Source organism: Ambystoma mexicanum, chromosome 4p (genome assembly GCF_040938575.1).
Source record: "Ambystoma mexicanum isolate Mex_15411 chromosome 4p, UKY_AmexF1_1, whole genome shotgun sequence".
Taxonomy (NCBI): Eukaryota; Metazoa; Chordata; class Amphibia; order Caudata; family Ambystomatidae; genus Ambystoma; species Ambystoma mexicanum.
Window position 1 is genome coordinate 520,612,353 of NC_090927.1, and position 18,362 is coordinate 520,630,714.

The window sequence follows — 18,362 nt, forward strand, 5'->3', positions numbered from 1 at the left end:
CTCAAGTGGTCTTCACCCGGTAATCTCGAGAGCTCCCAAACTGCTGTCTCAGCAGTCCCAGAATGTATGTTCAATTTCTGGTGCCCTCGGGACTGGAACAAATATTACCAAAGCCAATAGGTGGGGTGTTCCCTAAGCAATGTCTGCTGAAACCAAAAAGCTAAAAAAAAAAAATACTTAGACGTATTCATACATTAATGACACACTGTGGTTTATGTCATTCTAAGACAACTTCCATTTCATAACATCACAATTCATCCTAACACCCTCACCTCTGTTGCTGTTCACATTTTTAAATATTGATAGCAATATGTTTTCATAAATACCTATTTTGGTATTGAAAGTGCTTAGAATTATTGAGCCTGATTTACAAAAACATTTTACAGTGCTGCAATCCCATTGAAAAACATTTTGTATATCAGGCCCATGGACTTTTAAAAATATTGTTTTTTACGGTGCTTGTTTTACAGTCACAGGAGCTAGGGTGTTGCTTGGTGTCTGAATATCTTTTTCTGTAAGTCGATGAGAATGTTTTGTTTTCAGGAATCATGGGAAATTAAGGAATGTCATGTCCTGTTGCCTTTTAAGTAGTGAGAAGAGGACAGGAGACGAATGGCATAAAAACCCATTGATTGTAGTACAATTGCCATGACACCATACATCTATGATATAAACATGTTCCAAGAAGAGTCTAGAAGATGTTTAAGGCACATCACAATCACTATTATCTTTGTCTTTCACATCTTTTAAATATTCTGAGTGCCCATCTTCAAAATGCTACATTATTATCTCTAATCATAATAAATAGTAGTGCAAATCCGTGTTAGCTTTGCATTGCAAATGGTACCTACTGATAATCTATCATCTCTTTGCATTATGTCATAGAAAGGCAGTTGCATCGAAGCATCTCGCATTCCAAAGCTTTGTGCTGGAAAGTGTTTTCTCTTGCTGACAACGAGCGTGTTCGCATTTGGTGACAATCCTTGAAAATGGTGTATAGCGCTGTGCATTGTATGGCAATCCTTGGCAATGGTGCACGTGGCTGCATATTTGATGCAACCATGGGCAGTGCACAAATACCTGGAAATGTGAAATACATCGTTGGCAAAATTGCTTGTTGCCTTCAGCCATGTTGGCTAACTTTATGTTTCTTCTACCAGTAACCATTCAAGAGGCAGCCACATTGACCAGATGAGAGGGCTACAAAAAATACAAAGTTGCTTGCTTTTTATTGTTGATGCAACAAGAGAAGCCCCGTGAAGTCCCTCTGCCTGGAGCTCCCTCGCCTGCTATTTTTTGATACGGATGTTAGATTGCACACGAGCAATTAAAAAGCCTTTACTTGGCTTTATTATTTCTTCAGGCGCAATCCACGCCCACTTCTTCTACGCAGTAATAAAAGCGACGTCCGGCGTGCACCAGCGCGCGTGCACTGAGAGATGCCCTGTGAAGTCCCTCTTTGCTTTTTGCCTCGGTGTCGCGGTGGGGCGGAATTTCATGGGTTCCTCTGGTTCGTTTGAGCATCCAGTACTGTAATGTACTCTACTTTAAAAACTGGCATGCCAAAGGCCATGTTGCCAAAAAACTCGACCAACTGCCACAAGGGCGGTTGCCGTGAACACTCGAAAGTGTTTTTTAAATCAAACTTCCACACCGAAAGACTCTCGGAGACTTAAATCATTGAAACCTGGTATTAAATATATGGTCTTGCCAGATGTATGCACATTTTGTAAAGACCAACACACCGTCATACTGACAACAATGCCTATTCAGGGTTTGATAGACCCGACGGCAACTATTGCTGTACTTTCTCTGAGAGCTGATATGAAATGTATGGATGCATTTAAGGGTGCTCAAGTGAAATGCAATAATATTGTAGGTATGCATGCTGTAGTGGCTCCTAGTGGTGGCCTTGCGTCAACCGTCAACCACATTAGAGAGCACAATTCAATCACGGACATTAGCTTGCTGGAGAATGTACCCCCTACAGCGCAAATGGTCACAGTTGAAGGGTCTGTTATTGCGTGGGATTCCAATGTAGCTGTAATTGATCTTAACTTATCTAACTCATGTTTTTCTCCTTATTTGCTACCCGAAAATCTTTCAAAATCACCAATAATGTTTTCTAGTAGTGGTACGATTAACTCTAGTGCCAATGTTTCTTATTGCGTTCCAACCCCACGTAGACCTACTGCTATGCAGAAATCTAAAACTGACACCACTCCTGTGAATTGCAAGAAAGGTGGCGCAAGTTTAGTTGGAATTGCCTTTAATGCCATGCAGTTATCGTTGTCCACGTTACCCAAGTTATTTGAAACACTCAACAGTAAACTCAATGAACAGGCACCTCAAATTGAAAAATTCCTATCATGGCAACATAAAATTACATCCATGATACAGCACAACTGCCCATCATGTCCGGCCTCCAAACTTACCTCCATCTCCATGGCTGTCCTCCCTGAGGTTTCTGAAGGTGTTCACCCACATAAGGCGGTGGCCACATAGACGCTGGCGGCAGAAATCATTTTTGCCATTGTTCTGCAAATTGACAAAACCATTTGCGCTCCTGGCGTCAATGTTGAACTCTTGTGTCCTGATACTGGTTTAAACATTGAACCATCTAACATGCGAAAGGGCCTGAGTCATAACCAGTTGGAGAGTGAGAAAGCTTCTCAAGATGCGTATACTATCTTTTCCAAAAACTCCAAGCGCAACTCTTCATTGACTTCTCACCCTCAAATTAAATTGCAAAAGAATCAACCTAAATTAAAGAATATTAACAGAGCCAAAATTAAACAATTCATTAAAAGACTGAACCCCTCAAATAAAAGTACAATAGCGGTGGCTCACACAGTCTCTAAAAAATATCAGCAAATGATGCTTAGTAAAGTTGTGAGACCAGTGTTTGAAGCATCAAATACACTGGTGCCTTATGCTCCACTTGATGATCTTGTTAAAGCAGTACTGGCGCAAGGAAATCAGGATAACTGCAATGTGACTGTAACCGATTCAACCACGACCAAATCACCTATTACGGATGGTAAACTTTGCTCTGTATTGAGCATTAAAGAATTCCATCGTCAGGAGATTAGGAAAGTGGTTGACGCCTACATGAGCAGTCAACCATTTAATCCTATCCTGGCCAATAGTGACCAAACTTACAATGTTTGATCAACAGCCCGCCCAAAGTTCACAGACGAGTGAAGACAAGACCTGAAAACTCTGCTCAACGAGATGCAGAGAACAAGCCTACGCCTTCACCTAAACTTGAGCAGAGTCAGTTGAATGGATTGGCGTGCACCCAATATTCACTTGACAATAACCAACAGCTCCAAAATCCCTATGTCCATTCTGGTAGTAATTAAATAATGTCAAATAAGAACAAGCATGCCCTCTTGGCCCAAGTTGCACCCGAGATTCTGCAACTAATTCAATCAGTTATAAATACTAAACCTAAGCCGCCGACAAACATCCCTAGACCTAATTCAATTTTCAAACAACCGAAAAATGGTCCCTTGGAGAACCATAGCAAGAAATTCCCATCAAATTTCTCACTTAGGCTAGCTTGTAAACCCAGCCCGTCTGTCCAATATGATCTGAATCGGAGGTCTGTTTTGGCTATTTTTTCGGACATTCCCTTGCTTGAGGACATTAACACCGCTGACATTGCATTAGTAGAGTTCTTGTCTAAAACAAACTTGAACTCAGTCAGGATCTGGATGAATTCCAGAGTCATCCAAAACACCATATGGATGGCCAAAAATTAACTTTTATCCCTATGCTTTGTTATCAGTACTGATTATGTGGAAATGAGTGATCTTGGTCTTAATTTACAATATCAAGCAAATAAGACCAAAGTCTTCCCCTCACAGCAAAATACATTAATTTGCAAACAAAGAGAATGCATGTGTGGAGTAATCTCCCAATCAAATTAACTAGAACATGCTATGAATGCGCAAAACATTTCACTCATCAGTTGGAATACTAAAGGATTTAGTCATTTGATAAATAACAATGTAAGTTCATTAACAGATCATAATATTCTTATGTTACAAGAAACGTGGATGATGTGTGTTCCCTTGTGGGCCAATTATGATGTTTTTTGGAATCCTGCCTCAAAAATGAACTCTGGTAGACAAAGGCCATGACAGTTTCCAGCACATGAATGTTCTGGAAGAAGTGGATTAAAGGTCACAGCCTCTCCTTCCAGCAGATACCCAAAGACCAGCTAAATGTCATAAGTCATTGTGTGTGAGTGTTAGCTTGGAGCTGTTGTTGCAGTTGAGTTCATCTATGAAGCAACACTAACTGTTTGTTTTCAGGTGGTTAAAAAGATAATACAATAATCTTTTTTTTTTTAAAGAGTCACAGGTGACCATACAAATACCAGCTGTTATGGTTTTCCCAGGCAAAGTACTGACATTAATTCATAGCATTGTTGTTTGGCACATCTGAAATGAAACTTATTTCAGCAAAAACAGATGGATGAATGGCTTAGTAATGCGACGTGTCTCTGGGCCTCATTACGACCCAGGCGGTAAGTTACCGCCTGGGCCGTGACTTTACCACCATGGCGTAAACTACGTTTACGCCATGGTGGTAGGCGGACTTACCGCCCCATTCCGAGGTCGGCGTGGCGGTAAGTCCCCAATCCCCATTTACCCTTCCCCATTCCCATTTTTGCCCCATAGGGCATAATGGGAGTGGGGAAGGCGTTAATTACGCCACCGTAAATTACGGTGGCGTAATTAACTCCATGGTCCCTTAGCGCCATGGATTTTAAGGTGTTAAAACCTCCATGGCGCTAAGGGACCTCGTACTCAGGCGGTAAGGATCGGCGCTGTTTACGCTGCCGTAAACCCCTTACCGCCTGGGTCGTAATGAGGCCCTCTGTCTTATAGTTGTAGGCTGTGAATGTCTGCCACAAACCATCGTGATGTGACATTAGCACTCAAGTAACAAACAAAATTCATGCTTAATCTTTTTCACAGTCTTCCTTTCCTTTCTTAGCTCATTTTGTAGGAGCATATTGTGGGATAGTTTGACCCATTCCAATGTGCCCCACTGCATCACCTTACAAATGGTAAAAGAAACAGCCCAAAATGGATGCGCTGACTCCAGTGCACGCCAAAATTTACAAAAATATTTGGGCCACAACCAGAAAAAGCTGCACACCCTGCCACACACAGTCAAGGGGGGTAAACACAGAGTTATCACTGCAGGAGCATGCCAGTGGGCTCTGTTACATTCAATATGGAGCAAAGTAGCAGAATTGTGCTGAAAACAGAAAATGCCTTTTAAAATGTTAGCTTTGCAACCTTCAAAAGTGCTGTTTTTGGTGCTAGATCCATTTATGTCCATTGAATCATTGAGATTAAAAAGGGTACTGAAATGTCAAGATTATCCAGTGTGGCTCAGAGGAACCGGGCCTCATTGACTGAAATGCATCTAAGGAAAAGGCAGCCCAGGAGCATTTGTTTTCAGTTCCACAGGAAAAACATGGCTAAAATTGCAACATGTAACAGAATCAGCTTTGCAGACAGAAACTTCAAACAAAGGCTGGATACATGTATCCAGACTGCAAACAATCCCAACACTCAAGGGAATACCTAATGCTGAATCAAATGTGTATGTGCTGCATAGGAAAATCAGATTTAAAAGAACTCAGTTTAAGGTGTTTGTCCATGGAGATAGTGCAAAATCGCCTGTTTTGAAAGCATGTTTTTGTTGAAAGGCCTAATTCTTCCAGAAATGTCAAAGGATTGCTAATGTAAAAATCCACCTATAAACTGTGTTAATTTTATATGTTTTAATGAAAGATATAGGGGAAACTTAAAGTAAACCAGCTTGCAGTTAATTAACAATAAAAAAAAACAATTCTGCTTGACAGTCCTCAGCCTGCTGGGAGGCCACACATACTCATAACAAAGGACCTCATTAGACATTCATATTCACCCCAGGCAAAGATAATAGAAGGCCTGGACACTCATCCTACCAGAGGAGGGGAACGATGTTGGGAGAGGCTTCTCAGTGGACTTCAAAGGACTGGCCATTTGCTCACACTTGGGAAGTAAGAAGAAAATACTGACTTGTGAATTTGGGTTTAAATTGCTTATTTTGCCACAGAACTTCATGAAATTTAACTTGGCAGCAAAAATAAGTAAAGGAATGAAAAGTACATACATTGAAATTGGAATTTATGATAGACATGTGAAGACTTAGTAGGATGTCTTACTGCGTAAGGAACTAAAGGTTTGAAAAAAGGACTAATTGTGCAGAGACTATTAATGCTACAAATCTAATATTGTGGACCCATGTACTAGGGGTGATTGCACATATATGTGCCGAATTAGGACTTGTCAGGCAAAACTTGTCTGATTAAAATTGCCAAAATTCCATAGAAAGACAAAGTCAGGTCCCACCAACTTGGGAGTTGGATGTAAATGTAACCCACAAAATATGTTATGTATGTGTCCGATTTTATTAGAGGGCATAATCATATAAATATGTATTTGTGGGGAAGTTCAATTTTGGTCCTAATAACTATGGGAGGTTCCCAAGATACAACATAAAATATGACAACCCTTTCTGTCATCCAACCAGCAAAAAGAAAGGCAGGAACTGTGCTTTTGACCAATCATAGCCTTGTGGGTGTGGGTTTTAAGTCTGCCCCTACCATAAACTTAGTGATGTCATTTGGCAGGATAAATAAGGGAATCTCACAACACACACTAATGTCTGACTCCATCCTGATTTCCGCATGACGCCCTGTCCTGAATTATCCATCTTGTTCCTGATTCCAGATTTCTTTGCAAAGCCAAGGCCTCAGCATTGCTGAACTCTTTCTCAGCTAGGCCCACATCCTGAAACCATCCCAAAACCAAAGGGAAGACATTTTGATCCGGTTTGGCTTGCTACCATTCATGCTTGCCTGATGAAACTCACCATCCCGATGATCTACAGTGTCCAGCAACCAGAAGGGCCAATCCAATCCAGTCCAGTTTGAGGTGCTAGTCCAATTGACCAGGACCGCCCATTTGACCTATCCCACTAGAAGTGCCCTGCTGTCCGTAGACCCGATCCGGATGACCAGAACCCTTAACGGTCCAAAATCTTAAATTAAAGTGGACTGTAAGTATCAATAGGAATCATAGTAAACCATATTATATTTGCCTTGTCTTGTACTTTCCCAGTCTATAAGCTGTCCCATCTTTAACTTAAAAACCTATAATCTTGTCAGAACCATTCTTGCAATCCTATGCGTGACTTCGAGTGTGAGCGCTGATTTCTCCTCATTGTGTTTTACTAGACCAAAAGTCATTAGTGATTTCGATTAAATAAAGTAATTCCCATAAAGAAAATGGGGTATCCACCACGTGAAGGGTTACAGTGGGCAAGTAACTGTGGAGATTCACAGGTGGCATTCTTCTTTTTCTTAGCCCTTAAATCTAGTGTAAGTAACCTTAACCTGTCATTTTAAAACCAATGTTCTGTTTTTCTCTGTTCTATTTTCCCAAAAATACAGCTCATTCAACCTTGCATAACTTCCTCAATTTAATAGCTTGATACTTCATTTCAACTCTGACTTAAACTTAAGACCTTTAGCTACATCCCTACCCAATAACTGTGATCTCCAATTCAAAGTATTTCCAAACCTCCATTCTGATTCAAAGTGTGTACTGTTCCTCATATTATAGCTTATGTTTGTTAAGATCTTTTCAGTGTTGCTCCCATAGGAATTTATATCAATGTAAGGATGTTTGCACACTTTTCATTGTTTTACATAGCCATCTTCGAATGTCATTTTAAAAGCGTAAATTTCCAAAACGTTTTTCTCTTTTGTTTGGGGAGGGAAGATTGCATTTAAACCCTATACACTGTTCTTTATTCCTGAATACCTGCTACTTACTTACATCTGTGTAAACTTGCTTCTTTGTGAGTTGAGAAATTTGCAGGGGCAAATCTTAACTTAAGCACTATCTTTTCAACAGGCCAAAACTGTCTTTTCCCTGTGTTTTATATTCTGTGTTGCTATAAGTGAATTCAACTGCCTTACCTACTTTCTGATTTGTTTTGTCACCACATTGGTGATTGCTGCCCCATATATATTAAAACATATGTTGCATTTGAATTTTAAATCAATAAATAAATACATATTACCTTTACAACCAGCCTGATTCCTGGTCCATTGTGGCCTGGGGGTAGTTTGAGAACGGGTGTGATATGAGTGGTATATCACTCAGAATATTGAACCTATAGACACAATAAATAGGTCTTTAATTTGTGCGTTGCATGCTAGGCTGAGACTCGGGTGTATTGCCTGATTGAAATCCTTAACAATATACTCCTCTTTCTGCACAATCACCATCACTGGTTTTACCAATTAAGAAAGCTCAACTAGATGAAAGGTTGTATTATGACCACCTAGGACCCCGTTACGAGTTAACTGTCACTGATATAGTTATATACGCGTTTCAGAGGTACATGACTATTATGTTTTTATGGTATTACACACCTCAATGGTACACATTTTACTGGCCAACCTCAACTAACTGAACATATTAAATTAATCATTCCAGGATGAAAAGCAGACCCAGGCATGACTAAAAAGTGGTTGTCTCTCCACCAGCGATCCAGATTCCTCATATAATTTTCAAATACTCACTTCAAATGTATTATGTTATCGTCTTTGGATGGAGTAAAGGTTGAGGTTTTCCTATCCAGTTTACACACATATCTCCTTACCAGGTACATAAGACTATTGCAGTATCCTACAGTAGAGGTTCATGTGATGACCTCGGCAGCCTTCTTTCTTTTCTCATCTGCATCCCATATCCAGTCTTAATCGGACCCCTGCCTTACACAAACCTCTACTCTCTCTGGTTGCAGTGTGTTCCCAATTTGAAGTTCTAATCTTGGCATGTTTAATGCTAACACCATGTCACAAGGCCCACAATAATTTCCATAGGTATAATTTTCTCTCACAGGAGATTCACGTAGCCCTAACTAACCTGAACGCCTATTGGACGTTTTTAAAAGGTTTTCCTATACTTATGTACAACTACTTTTTATCATTGTTAGAGCACCTTCGATGTGCTTCAGTGTAGTGTAGTCAACCCGTGTACACAGAGAAACAGTATAAGCAAAATATCTTAAGTGCAACCCTCTAAAAATCAGAATATGTTCTGCTTAGAATTATTAAATTTTCTTGTGTTATTGTTAGACAAAGAAACTTACCTTCTTTGATGAGCCTCCAAGGACTGAAAAAAGCCTCATGTAAATGAAGGTTTGGAAAGTCTTGATGGTCCTGATATTGAGCATCTAATCTCTTGAGAAGAGGCGGAATTGTTGCATGACCAAATCGAAATGCTGCTGTTGAGAAAACATTTGACACTGTAGGGTTCACGGTCTGATTATATCCATGATATTCACCAACATATTGGTTGAATGCAACGGGTCCAATAATTTTTGGAATGTAATCCCTCAAGGTAATTATCTGAAATATTTAAGAATACATGTTTTAATAGAAAGCTGTAGAATATCTCAGTCAGATGATATCGCTACACAATTAAGGAATCTTAAGAATCTTAAGAAAAAGAGAGAATACATTTATATACAGTTTATCAAAAAAGATACACTTTTCCTACGTGTCAAAATCAACAGCTTACTGTATATCTGTGCAATTCCATAGAAAGAGAAGACTGATCGAGGACTCAAGTAAAATCAATTCAACTATGAATTATATGATTTTCCATCATAACCAGCTGTTAATGTTACATCTTGAATACAAGATGATTTAAGGATTGATGCAATTTACAAATGCTGATAGCATGTACAAAATCCCTAAATTGGCACAGACCACTAGTTCTAATGTTAGTACAGCTTTGTAATGACTTTAATTGCAAACCTCAATTCTTGTGAAACTAGGATATGCCAGCAAAAGTTGCTGGTTTGTAAAAAAAAAAAAAACGAAAGTGTTTGATTTGGATTCACAACATCCTTAGCCATATGTTTAGATAACCTATGTGGTATGTATCCAATGTTCCACTCTAGGACTGATGTAGTTCTGCGGGTCGTGACATCAGGATTCACTCCAGTGGAGTACCATTCTAGCGGCACTAAGTTACACAATGTAGGGAACTTGATAGGTTTATGCTTCTGTCAAGGCCTCACTAGCTTCATTTAAAAGTGGGTGTGGTCATCAACATTGTTTGCTTACTGCCTGGGTACTGACAGGTTAGCTTAAGAAATGGTGGCCATAACCTTTAATTAGTTTCACCCGTTGTTATGTTCCTCTATAGCATTGAATTTAGGACCCAATTTGGATGCAACAGGAGGGATTGATGGAGTGGACATGGAAAGCATCCACACCTGGGGTCCACTTGGCCTGGTTTTGATCATTATTGCATGGTGCAGATAATCAAATGCAATGTAAGTGGTCTTGTGCAGCACCCTGTTGCCACTATTGGTGGCCTTGCTTCTCATGGCTATGTAAAAATAGGAGGAGGAAGGTTATTAGTGGAATGGTGGGAGAGACAGATACGAAAAGAGTGGTGTTGATGAGGGCAGGTTGGAAGTACCCGGGTCCTGTATGCTTTCTATAGGTTAGGCAGAGAAACATAGTCATTTGTTATCTATAGGGAGGAGTACACAATCTGGTAGACTACAGCACATGAGTCTGGTTAATCATTGATATGGGAGAGTGTGATAAGGATAAAGAGGAGGTCTTTGTGGTGTTTTACTGGTTGTTATTGCGCTAATGGTTTGGCCTATGGGTGTCGTGTTTGGGAGTTGTATATGTAGTTTAAGGTAGTAGGAGAAATAAGAGGAGAACAGGTTAATCAGCGAAAGGTGCCAGTAAGGTTTACAAGGCAAAAGAATCTGAATCCATGCTCTCCTACAACTGGCGTCTTGCAGACAGGTCCCCTTTCACTAACTCACATTGCCACTATCAATCCGACTCACTCTGCCACTCTCTCTCTATCCCTCGCTCTCTCTTCTGTCTCAAATAGACACATGGAAATCCATGTGGTCCCACAGTTTCTAGGACATCATCTTCTCCATGTGGAAAATGCATCTGAATCACTGCTGTTGATCATGCATGCATGTATGCTGTTGATCTGCAAGGATGGCCATCATATAAAATCATGTCAATCACTATAAATATGTATCATTATTAACTCTGCCATCCTTTTTCGCATACAAAAGAGCAAGCAGAGTCCAGAGGGATCTATGCCTCTTTGCCCACATCAGAATGTGATGTTATTCAAGACAAATGCAGATCCGTCCATGGAATGGGAAAACACTAACTTTCTGTTTTACCACATCCAGTCCATGTTACATGCTCCACAAAATGAAAAAGTTAGTGTATGTTCCATTCTTGAAGGTAAGACTTTAGTGTTTTTAAGCATTGTATGCAGGGCTGTTGGGCACTCAAGGCCCTCTATTTCCTCTCCTCATTCCCCTTTGTTTCTGAAAAGTGTCTCAGACATGTTGTTTGAGCAATTTCAGTACATCACTGGAAACCCACACAGTGTCTATATGTGTAGCTCCATTAGTCCTTCACTAGTCTGTAGGAGCCTATGCCAGTGATTTGAAAGCAGCAAGTAAAATAAATACAGATGACAGGGATTTCAATAAAAGCAGCCAGTTAAATGGGTGCAAATGGGATTACAGGACAGCACTTTCAGTGGGGTTAGTGTAAATGCAGAAAAGAAACAGTAAATTATGTAAAGCAGGTGGAATGCCACATTGAGTCATTGGGGGTCATTACAAGTTTGTAGGTAGCCATGCCGCTATTAGCGGCAAGGCTATCCCCTTACTGGCTACCGGGTCTGGGTTCCCCGTATGAGGAATTACAGGGCCATTCCAACCTTGGAGGGCACGGTAATTCCTCATTCAAGGAACCCAGGCCCAGTACATCCCCATTCCCATTCCAGCCCCTATAGGGCTCAATGGGAATGGGGAGCATGATAACAATGGGCCCATTAATAACAGGCCCATTGTTAGCATACTCGGCTGCTCGCGGGACCCGCTAAGGCCACCTGGTGAAACCCTTTAGTGCCAATGCCTTGGTAAGAGCCCACAACTATATTATCATGAAATGTAATGTTTTTGTTTCCTTTTCATAAGTGGCTGGGTCACAAATATTAATTGCAATAGCAAAACAAAGTTGGTGTCATCATTTTTTTTTTCTCTTCATGTGTCTGATGATCATTCTTTAGGTGGGGAAGGTAATTAGGAGGCACCTTAGTGTTTGCAGCACAGTGGTAAAGTAAGAAACAAAAGGAAACAATATAGGCAAGCTAGAAAGCTGGTGTGTTGTGTGAGTGTGTTCGGCCATGCATGCTGTGGCTGAACGGGGCCTTTCAAGGGCATAAACTAATGTTGTAGATAAGTCATTAGCACAATTTATGCACAATTTATACACTATTTATAGCAATACTTGGTTCCTTCTAAATGTGCTAAGTCTGGTTGTATGCCTACAGTCAACTCTAGAGTAGCGTGTAGTTATAAAAAGGGGAAGGTTTGTCTTATCATATAGGGCAGTGTAATTGAATATGCTCACCCCTAATTTACCACCATGATAAGATAGTTCCAATTTACTGCTAATATACCACGATACTGAAATACCACTGTTAGGTAATAGCCCAAAGACAAAACATCTTACAAGTCTCTCCTATCCCATTATTGTTCCCCTGGAAGAGCATTGAAACGGATTTCAAAGGAATAAGTGGAATCCCTATAAGTATTCCACTCCACTAATATCCACTTCCTTTATTAATTGGAATCAAAAATCTCTTGCGTAGGGGTCCTAGAGAATGCAAAAATCCACATAACCTATTCAACAATCCTCACTGGATGTTTTCTCAACTGTTCTCTGCACTAAAGGAAAGGCGTCATATTGACTTGATGAGAACATTTCTTGTCATCACAACTTAAAGTTTTGCAGAAAGGAACAATATCTTCTCCAAGTTAGCCATAATTTTAATTCAGACATATCAGTTTTTGCTTGTACAAAGGTATCCCTCTTACATGGGGAGTTGTGGCTACCTTTCTGGGCCAGAACCCCTGTTCATTGTTGTGCTATAGGTCAGTGGCATAGGTCAGAAGAGCCCCGGCTTGCAAAGGTAAGGGCCATTATGAAACTTCAAATGTGGAATATATACCTATAGGTAATAAGTACCCATACATAATTCTATATGTACTCACCTAAGGTGGCTGGAGGCCTTACATCAAAACAAGAGTTCATCAGGAGCAGCGTGAGTCATTTCTAAGTGAAAAGATTCCCAATCTTTGCAACTCCCATCAGCATTATTTTGAAGAAATGGAAAACAAATCAAAATGTGAGCTACCAGAAGAGTGAGGCTGCTGAACATCTAGATCAATTAGAAAGTCCCCTTAGCAACACTGGAGAGTTGACAGATCTGTGCCTGAATTAATCCAGGAATGTGAAAATATTGATTAAGACAGAGAAACAAAGAAACCCATCCAACTGGTCACAGAGCATGCATTACACTGGATTCATGGATGTGCAATGACAACAGGAAAAACAAGTCAAGCGGGATAGAGGCCTCAACAGAAGAAGCATTAATGATTAGCACCCGTAGGGATTCACATCTCAAATGGCCAATGGTCCTCCTTCACAAGACATTGGTGAAACCGTGGTATCCCAATGTTTCACTGATGCTTAAATTACCACTTTGCATCTCTCTGCTTAACAGATGTATTGGGAAGCCCAGCGGACCCCCATTTAAATATCTATGTCCAAGCAATTAGGAGAAAGTGCCTGATGAAGCTGCAGCACCTTTTAATATGAACATACACTGAACATGATCACAGGAGTATTGGTAATGGTCAGAAGATATTAGCATGTTCTTTTTCCTGACAATGTGCAACAAATTGCAACAACTATTACAGGTCCCTCTTTCAGGCACTCCTCTATAAGATCTAAATGCACTGTGGTTTTGAAGAGATACTGCAGAGGGGGGGATTAATGAATATGCCGACCCAACATATTGGATGCAAGACACAAACACTATTTAAAATAGCTGAGACATTGGCTGAAAATTGTATGTGTATTGCATGGCGCGTCTTGCTGTCATTTCCATCGGATGAAGCACTACTAAGCTCCCTATTTATTTATTTCGGGTGTGTATGTGGTCAAGAGACATCTTCTAGCTCATCACTAGCTAGCAGTGCCTGACCACCATCCATGGAATGTTCTTTTTTGCCTCAGGTGTGCCCCCACTGCCAGTCTCCCCACAGAATGTGGCTTTTAATAACAAGATCTGGGCAATTATCCCTGATAAGGTTAGCTTCAACTCACTATGTTTTCCTCTTTATGTATTTCCTGCTTGTGCCACGCCTTCAATGTTACAATTTTTTCTCCAATATATGTTCAGAAAATATGGGAAAGTCTGTGGAGCTGAGACAAATCCAGACATGTTACAACACACCACCTGGTGGACTCCTGAAGTCAGAATAGTATATTGAAGGAGAGTTGGTATTAGGAATCATTTTGTGTACCTTGTGTTAACTTTAAAGGTTTGATGCCGATTGAATCTTGTTAATGAACACTGGTACTAGAGGGGTCTGTCTGGCTAGTCCTCTAGTACCAGTGTTCATTAACAAGATTCAATAGGCATCAAAACTTTAACGTCTGTCTGGCTAGTCCTCTGTGACAACAGCTTCAACCTTATCAGGACTATATTGCCTAAATGTGCTTTATGAATATATTTTGATCTCATCATCTGTCAATCTTACCTTTCCTCTCTGAACCTTTGCCTACTAAACCCCTCTACCTCTATTGAGCTCCTGGTTCTCATTATTTTGTCTAACACATTAGGTTGTGTTTCATTGGGAAGCATGCTTCTAGGTTGTGTTTTATTTACGTGTCTCATGTTGGTTTTGAATTTGCTATAGGGACTTGATCTGCCATTTTACCTCACTAAGTCATAGAGCCTAGGCATACTTAAGACTGTTAAATTGAATATTAAGGAGGCTAATAACCTTGTCAAACATACACTGAAGCTTACACATGTGAAATAAGTGAAATGTGATTGGCCACAATTCAAGAGATTCATCTTGATGAATGAGGGGCTTAAACCTTGTTGTGATTGGTCTCAGCTATAATTCGTGCTCCAGCTTTGGAACAAAGGCTTCAAAGATCTTCTTAAAAATGGAAGCCACAGAGAGTGACTCTCTGAATGAGCACAGGCCTCAAAGCCTCAGGAAAACTCAAAAGGCTGAATCCACATAAATACATATCAGTGCAGAGCTCACATACTAGCTGGCAATTGGTGCCAACGTTAAAGTGAAATAAGGGAAGATTGGTACAGTGAAATGAAGGAACAAGAAAGCAGTTCCCAAGATGCAAGCAGTATCCTTCCAGATTAATTAAAGTTTTAGAAGAGCACAAACAACATTTGTTAGCCAGGTGCAACAAAACAGTAAGCCAAAATACTCCATGACGAGTAACTCAAGAGTGCCCCCAGTGTTAATAGAGAACACAACACACACATTAATATTAGCGGAAATATCAATATATAGAAGGTAAATCTATTCCAAACATGGTCTCATCACATGTGGCCCATCATTGGAGAACGCTGGCCATTCATTAGAATCAAAGACAGATATCACACCTGCTGTACTCCCTAAATGCGCACATAGACATGTCACACCACACAAGGCCAAGTACAAAGGGATTGCCTAGTCTCATGGCCTGAGAATGAGAGATGGTGACTTTTAATTGGAGGAACAGTGTTCCATTGGCTTCTCTCCCCCTGCTCTATGTCTGGTTCATGTAATGACAACCTGGCAAGTGTCCAAGGTTGTTAAGCAATGTGCCAACCCATCAAACTCCTTAGAGACATGCCACCCATCATGTAGTATGCCAACCAACACCTTGTCGTGACAATTATGTAGTTTAACCTTTATCAATATAGGGGTGCTTCCAGGTGGAGCCATCAGACATGTGTAACCCAATGAAAATGTTTAACCTGTATGGAATCTATATATGATCCAACCCAATAACTTATCCCTGTTCCCCATAGGTTTTGAGAACTGAGATTATGTTAAGATGTTATTGATGACAGGTTTGCAGTACTTAAGCAAGTGTTTTTGATATGTATGTGAAGAGCAACAATATGTTAATGATTGTATGTTGTCCCAGCTTTGTGTCAATGTTAAAAAAGTTGGATTTTGCCATTCATTTTGTCTACTCCATCATTGAGTCTGGTTTGGATTGACAATGTTTTCTCTGCGTTTACCTTGGACTTTTGGGCTACCTTAATGTATGGTAGTAGAGGAGGGTCGGCTAAGTGGTGTTGGACAGTCGAGGAGTGCCTGCTTTGTCCAGTGGACTGTGGAGGAGAGCTGTGAAGAGCAGGTTTGTGCAATATAGTGAGGACAACAGGAGAATGAAGAAGTAATAAGGATAAGTGACATTTTGAGATCAAGATAAAGAGATTTATGCCATAAGCATGATGAAGATGCTCAGTTAGTTTAAACGTGTACAGATGCATGAAACGCAAGCAGCAAAGCAATCATGAAGCTAGTCAAATGCTTACAGTGAATAGATAGCGGCAAGCGCCAACATATGCATATATACCTCATAGATACATATGGATTGAATAAAGAATGAAGGTTCCACTACGTATATAGCAGACTTGAACAAACGAGGAAGGCCTCAAATTCAGTGTCGCAGTTACAAAAGCAATTGAATTAAACAGAATATATTTCAGCTAAGGAGTTGGATGTGCCAAAGAGCCAAGGTCTTATCAGAACTAAAATTGGCTGACATTAGATACAATTAACATGAAATAACAGAAGCTCCTGTTCAAGAAGTTCAAGTGAAAACAACAGACATCAGAGGACTATTGGGGAATAAAATCAAATACAAGAAAAAGGCTCAATTCATGGTGTCCAGTCACATGATGGAAGAAATTTGGGCGTATGAGGAGATCACACCCACGCACGGAAGCCAGACAGTACCCATACTCCTTAAAATATCCCAGAGAACAGTACAGACTCAAGGCCAACTTCAAACACTAATTGCCACTGAAACAAGACAAGCTCATCTGCACCTGGTTGTTCAGTCTGCATGTTGCTCATGTCGGTGGAAAGTTATTGACAGGGGTCAAAAGCCAACCAATTGTAGAGGACCACGTAGTTGTGGTCCTATAGTTTGTCTAGCCTATGGAACGTTGTACATTTAGTGATGTTCATAGTGTCCATCTTGAAGGGAGGGCTTAGTTGCCCCACCTGTTGTTGACTATCCAATTATTTCTCTCTGTTACTCTATACAGATATTACACCTGTACTTAGTAGTTCACTTAGAGCCAATCCCACTTCCTGATAGGTTTTAGAAGTTTGCCACGTAGGATGATGATGGTAATGATGCAGGTCTAGATAAAAATTGGTCTATAAAAATAGTTTTTTATAAATGAATTGAGAGTTGAGTATCGAGCGATTGCTGAGGTTCGTTGTACTCCCCGTTGTACTTACTTAAATTAAAACAGACAAACTTTTTGCCAAGCTATTTGTATCATATGAATTATTGATGTTTGATTAAAATCTGCATCCCCATCCATCTCAAGGGTATTGCTACTCATTTTAAAGAGCTGGAAGTCTCTAGTTCACTTGGTAGCATAGATTGATGGTTAGATAAGATAGAATCGGCCGTCCACATAAGTAAACTTTAGGGTCTCAGTAATATCGCACGACCTTTGCCATTCGGCTGACAGGAAGTGAAGCTCCCCATAGATTGTGGTTAGAATAGGACCCAAATCTTGCAAGTCAGGTGTGACGAGACCCCTAGTTTCTATAGGAACCCCTACTACATCTTTTCATAGTGGATCGAAAAGTAGCTTGAAGAGGCGGTAACAAAGGCGCTGATCCCGAGGGTCCGAAGGTGAAAACATGCGAACAGTGAGTGAATAAGACCAATGAGAGAGGCAAAAGGGATACATGCGTAGCAAATAACAGAGAGTAACGGAGGGAGGCGGGATAAAATATAATGCAAGAGTAAAAGAGTAAAATATATGTATATGCGAAAGATATTGACTTGAGTGTTGCCAAGTAATATATGAGGATACGCCCTGTTCCTAGATTTTAAAGAATGCTAGCAGAAGCCTTAATTCAGAGCCCCCTTTTTATGAGGGACATATAGGAGACAACATAGGTTTAAAGACTTTCTTTAGGGAATTGGCTTAAGTTCTAGTCGGAACAAGAATTGCAGAGGGTAAGACGAGTCCTAAGGAAAGGATTGTGAGGTGCACGTATATGTGACCGGTCAAGTATGTCTGTTTTGTTTTATGTGGTTGAAAAATGTGGTGACGTCACTGAGATTATTTTAAGAT

The 18,362-nt window shown here is 40.3% G+C and overlaps 1 protein-coding gene across 1 annotated transcript in view; it reads right to left on the minus strand.

Moving 5' to 3' along the window:
- The window catches only part of TPO (thyroid peroxidase), a 670,859-nt gene that overhangs the window by 443,982 nt on the left and 208,515 nt on the right, over positions 1 to 18,362 (minus strand). Inside the window, exon 6 of the mRNA XM_069605188.1 lies at positions 9,238 to 9,496. Within this exon, the coding sequence (XP_069461289.1) occupies positions 9,238 to 9,496 (259 nt within the window). The remainder of the gene's footprint in view (positions 1 to 9,237; positions 9,497 to 18,362) is intronic.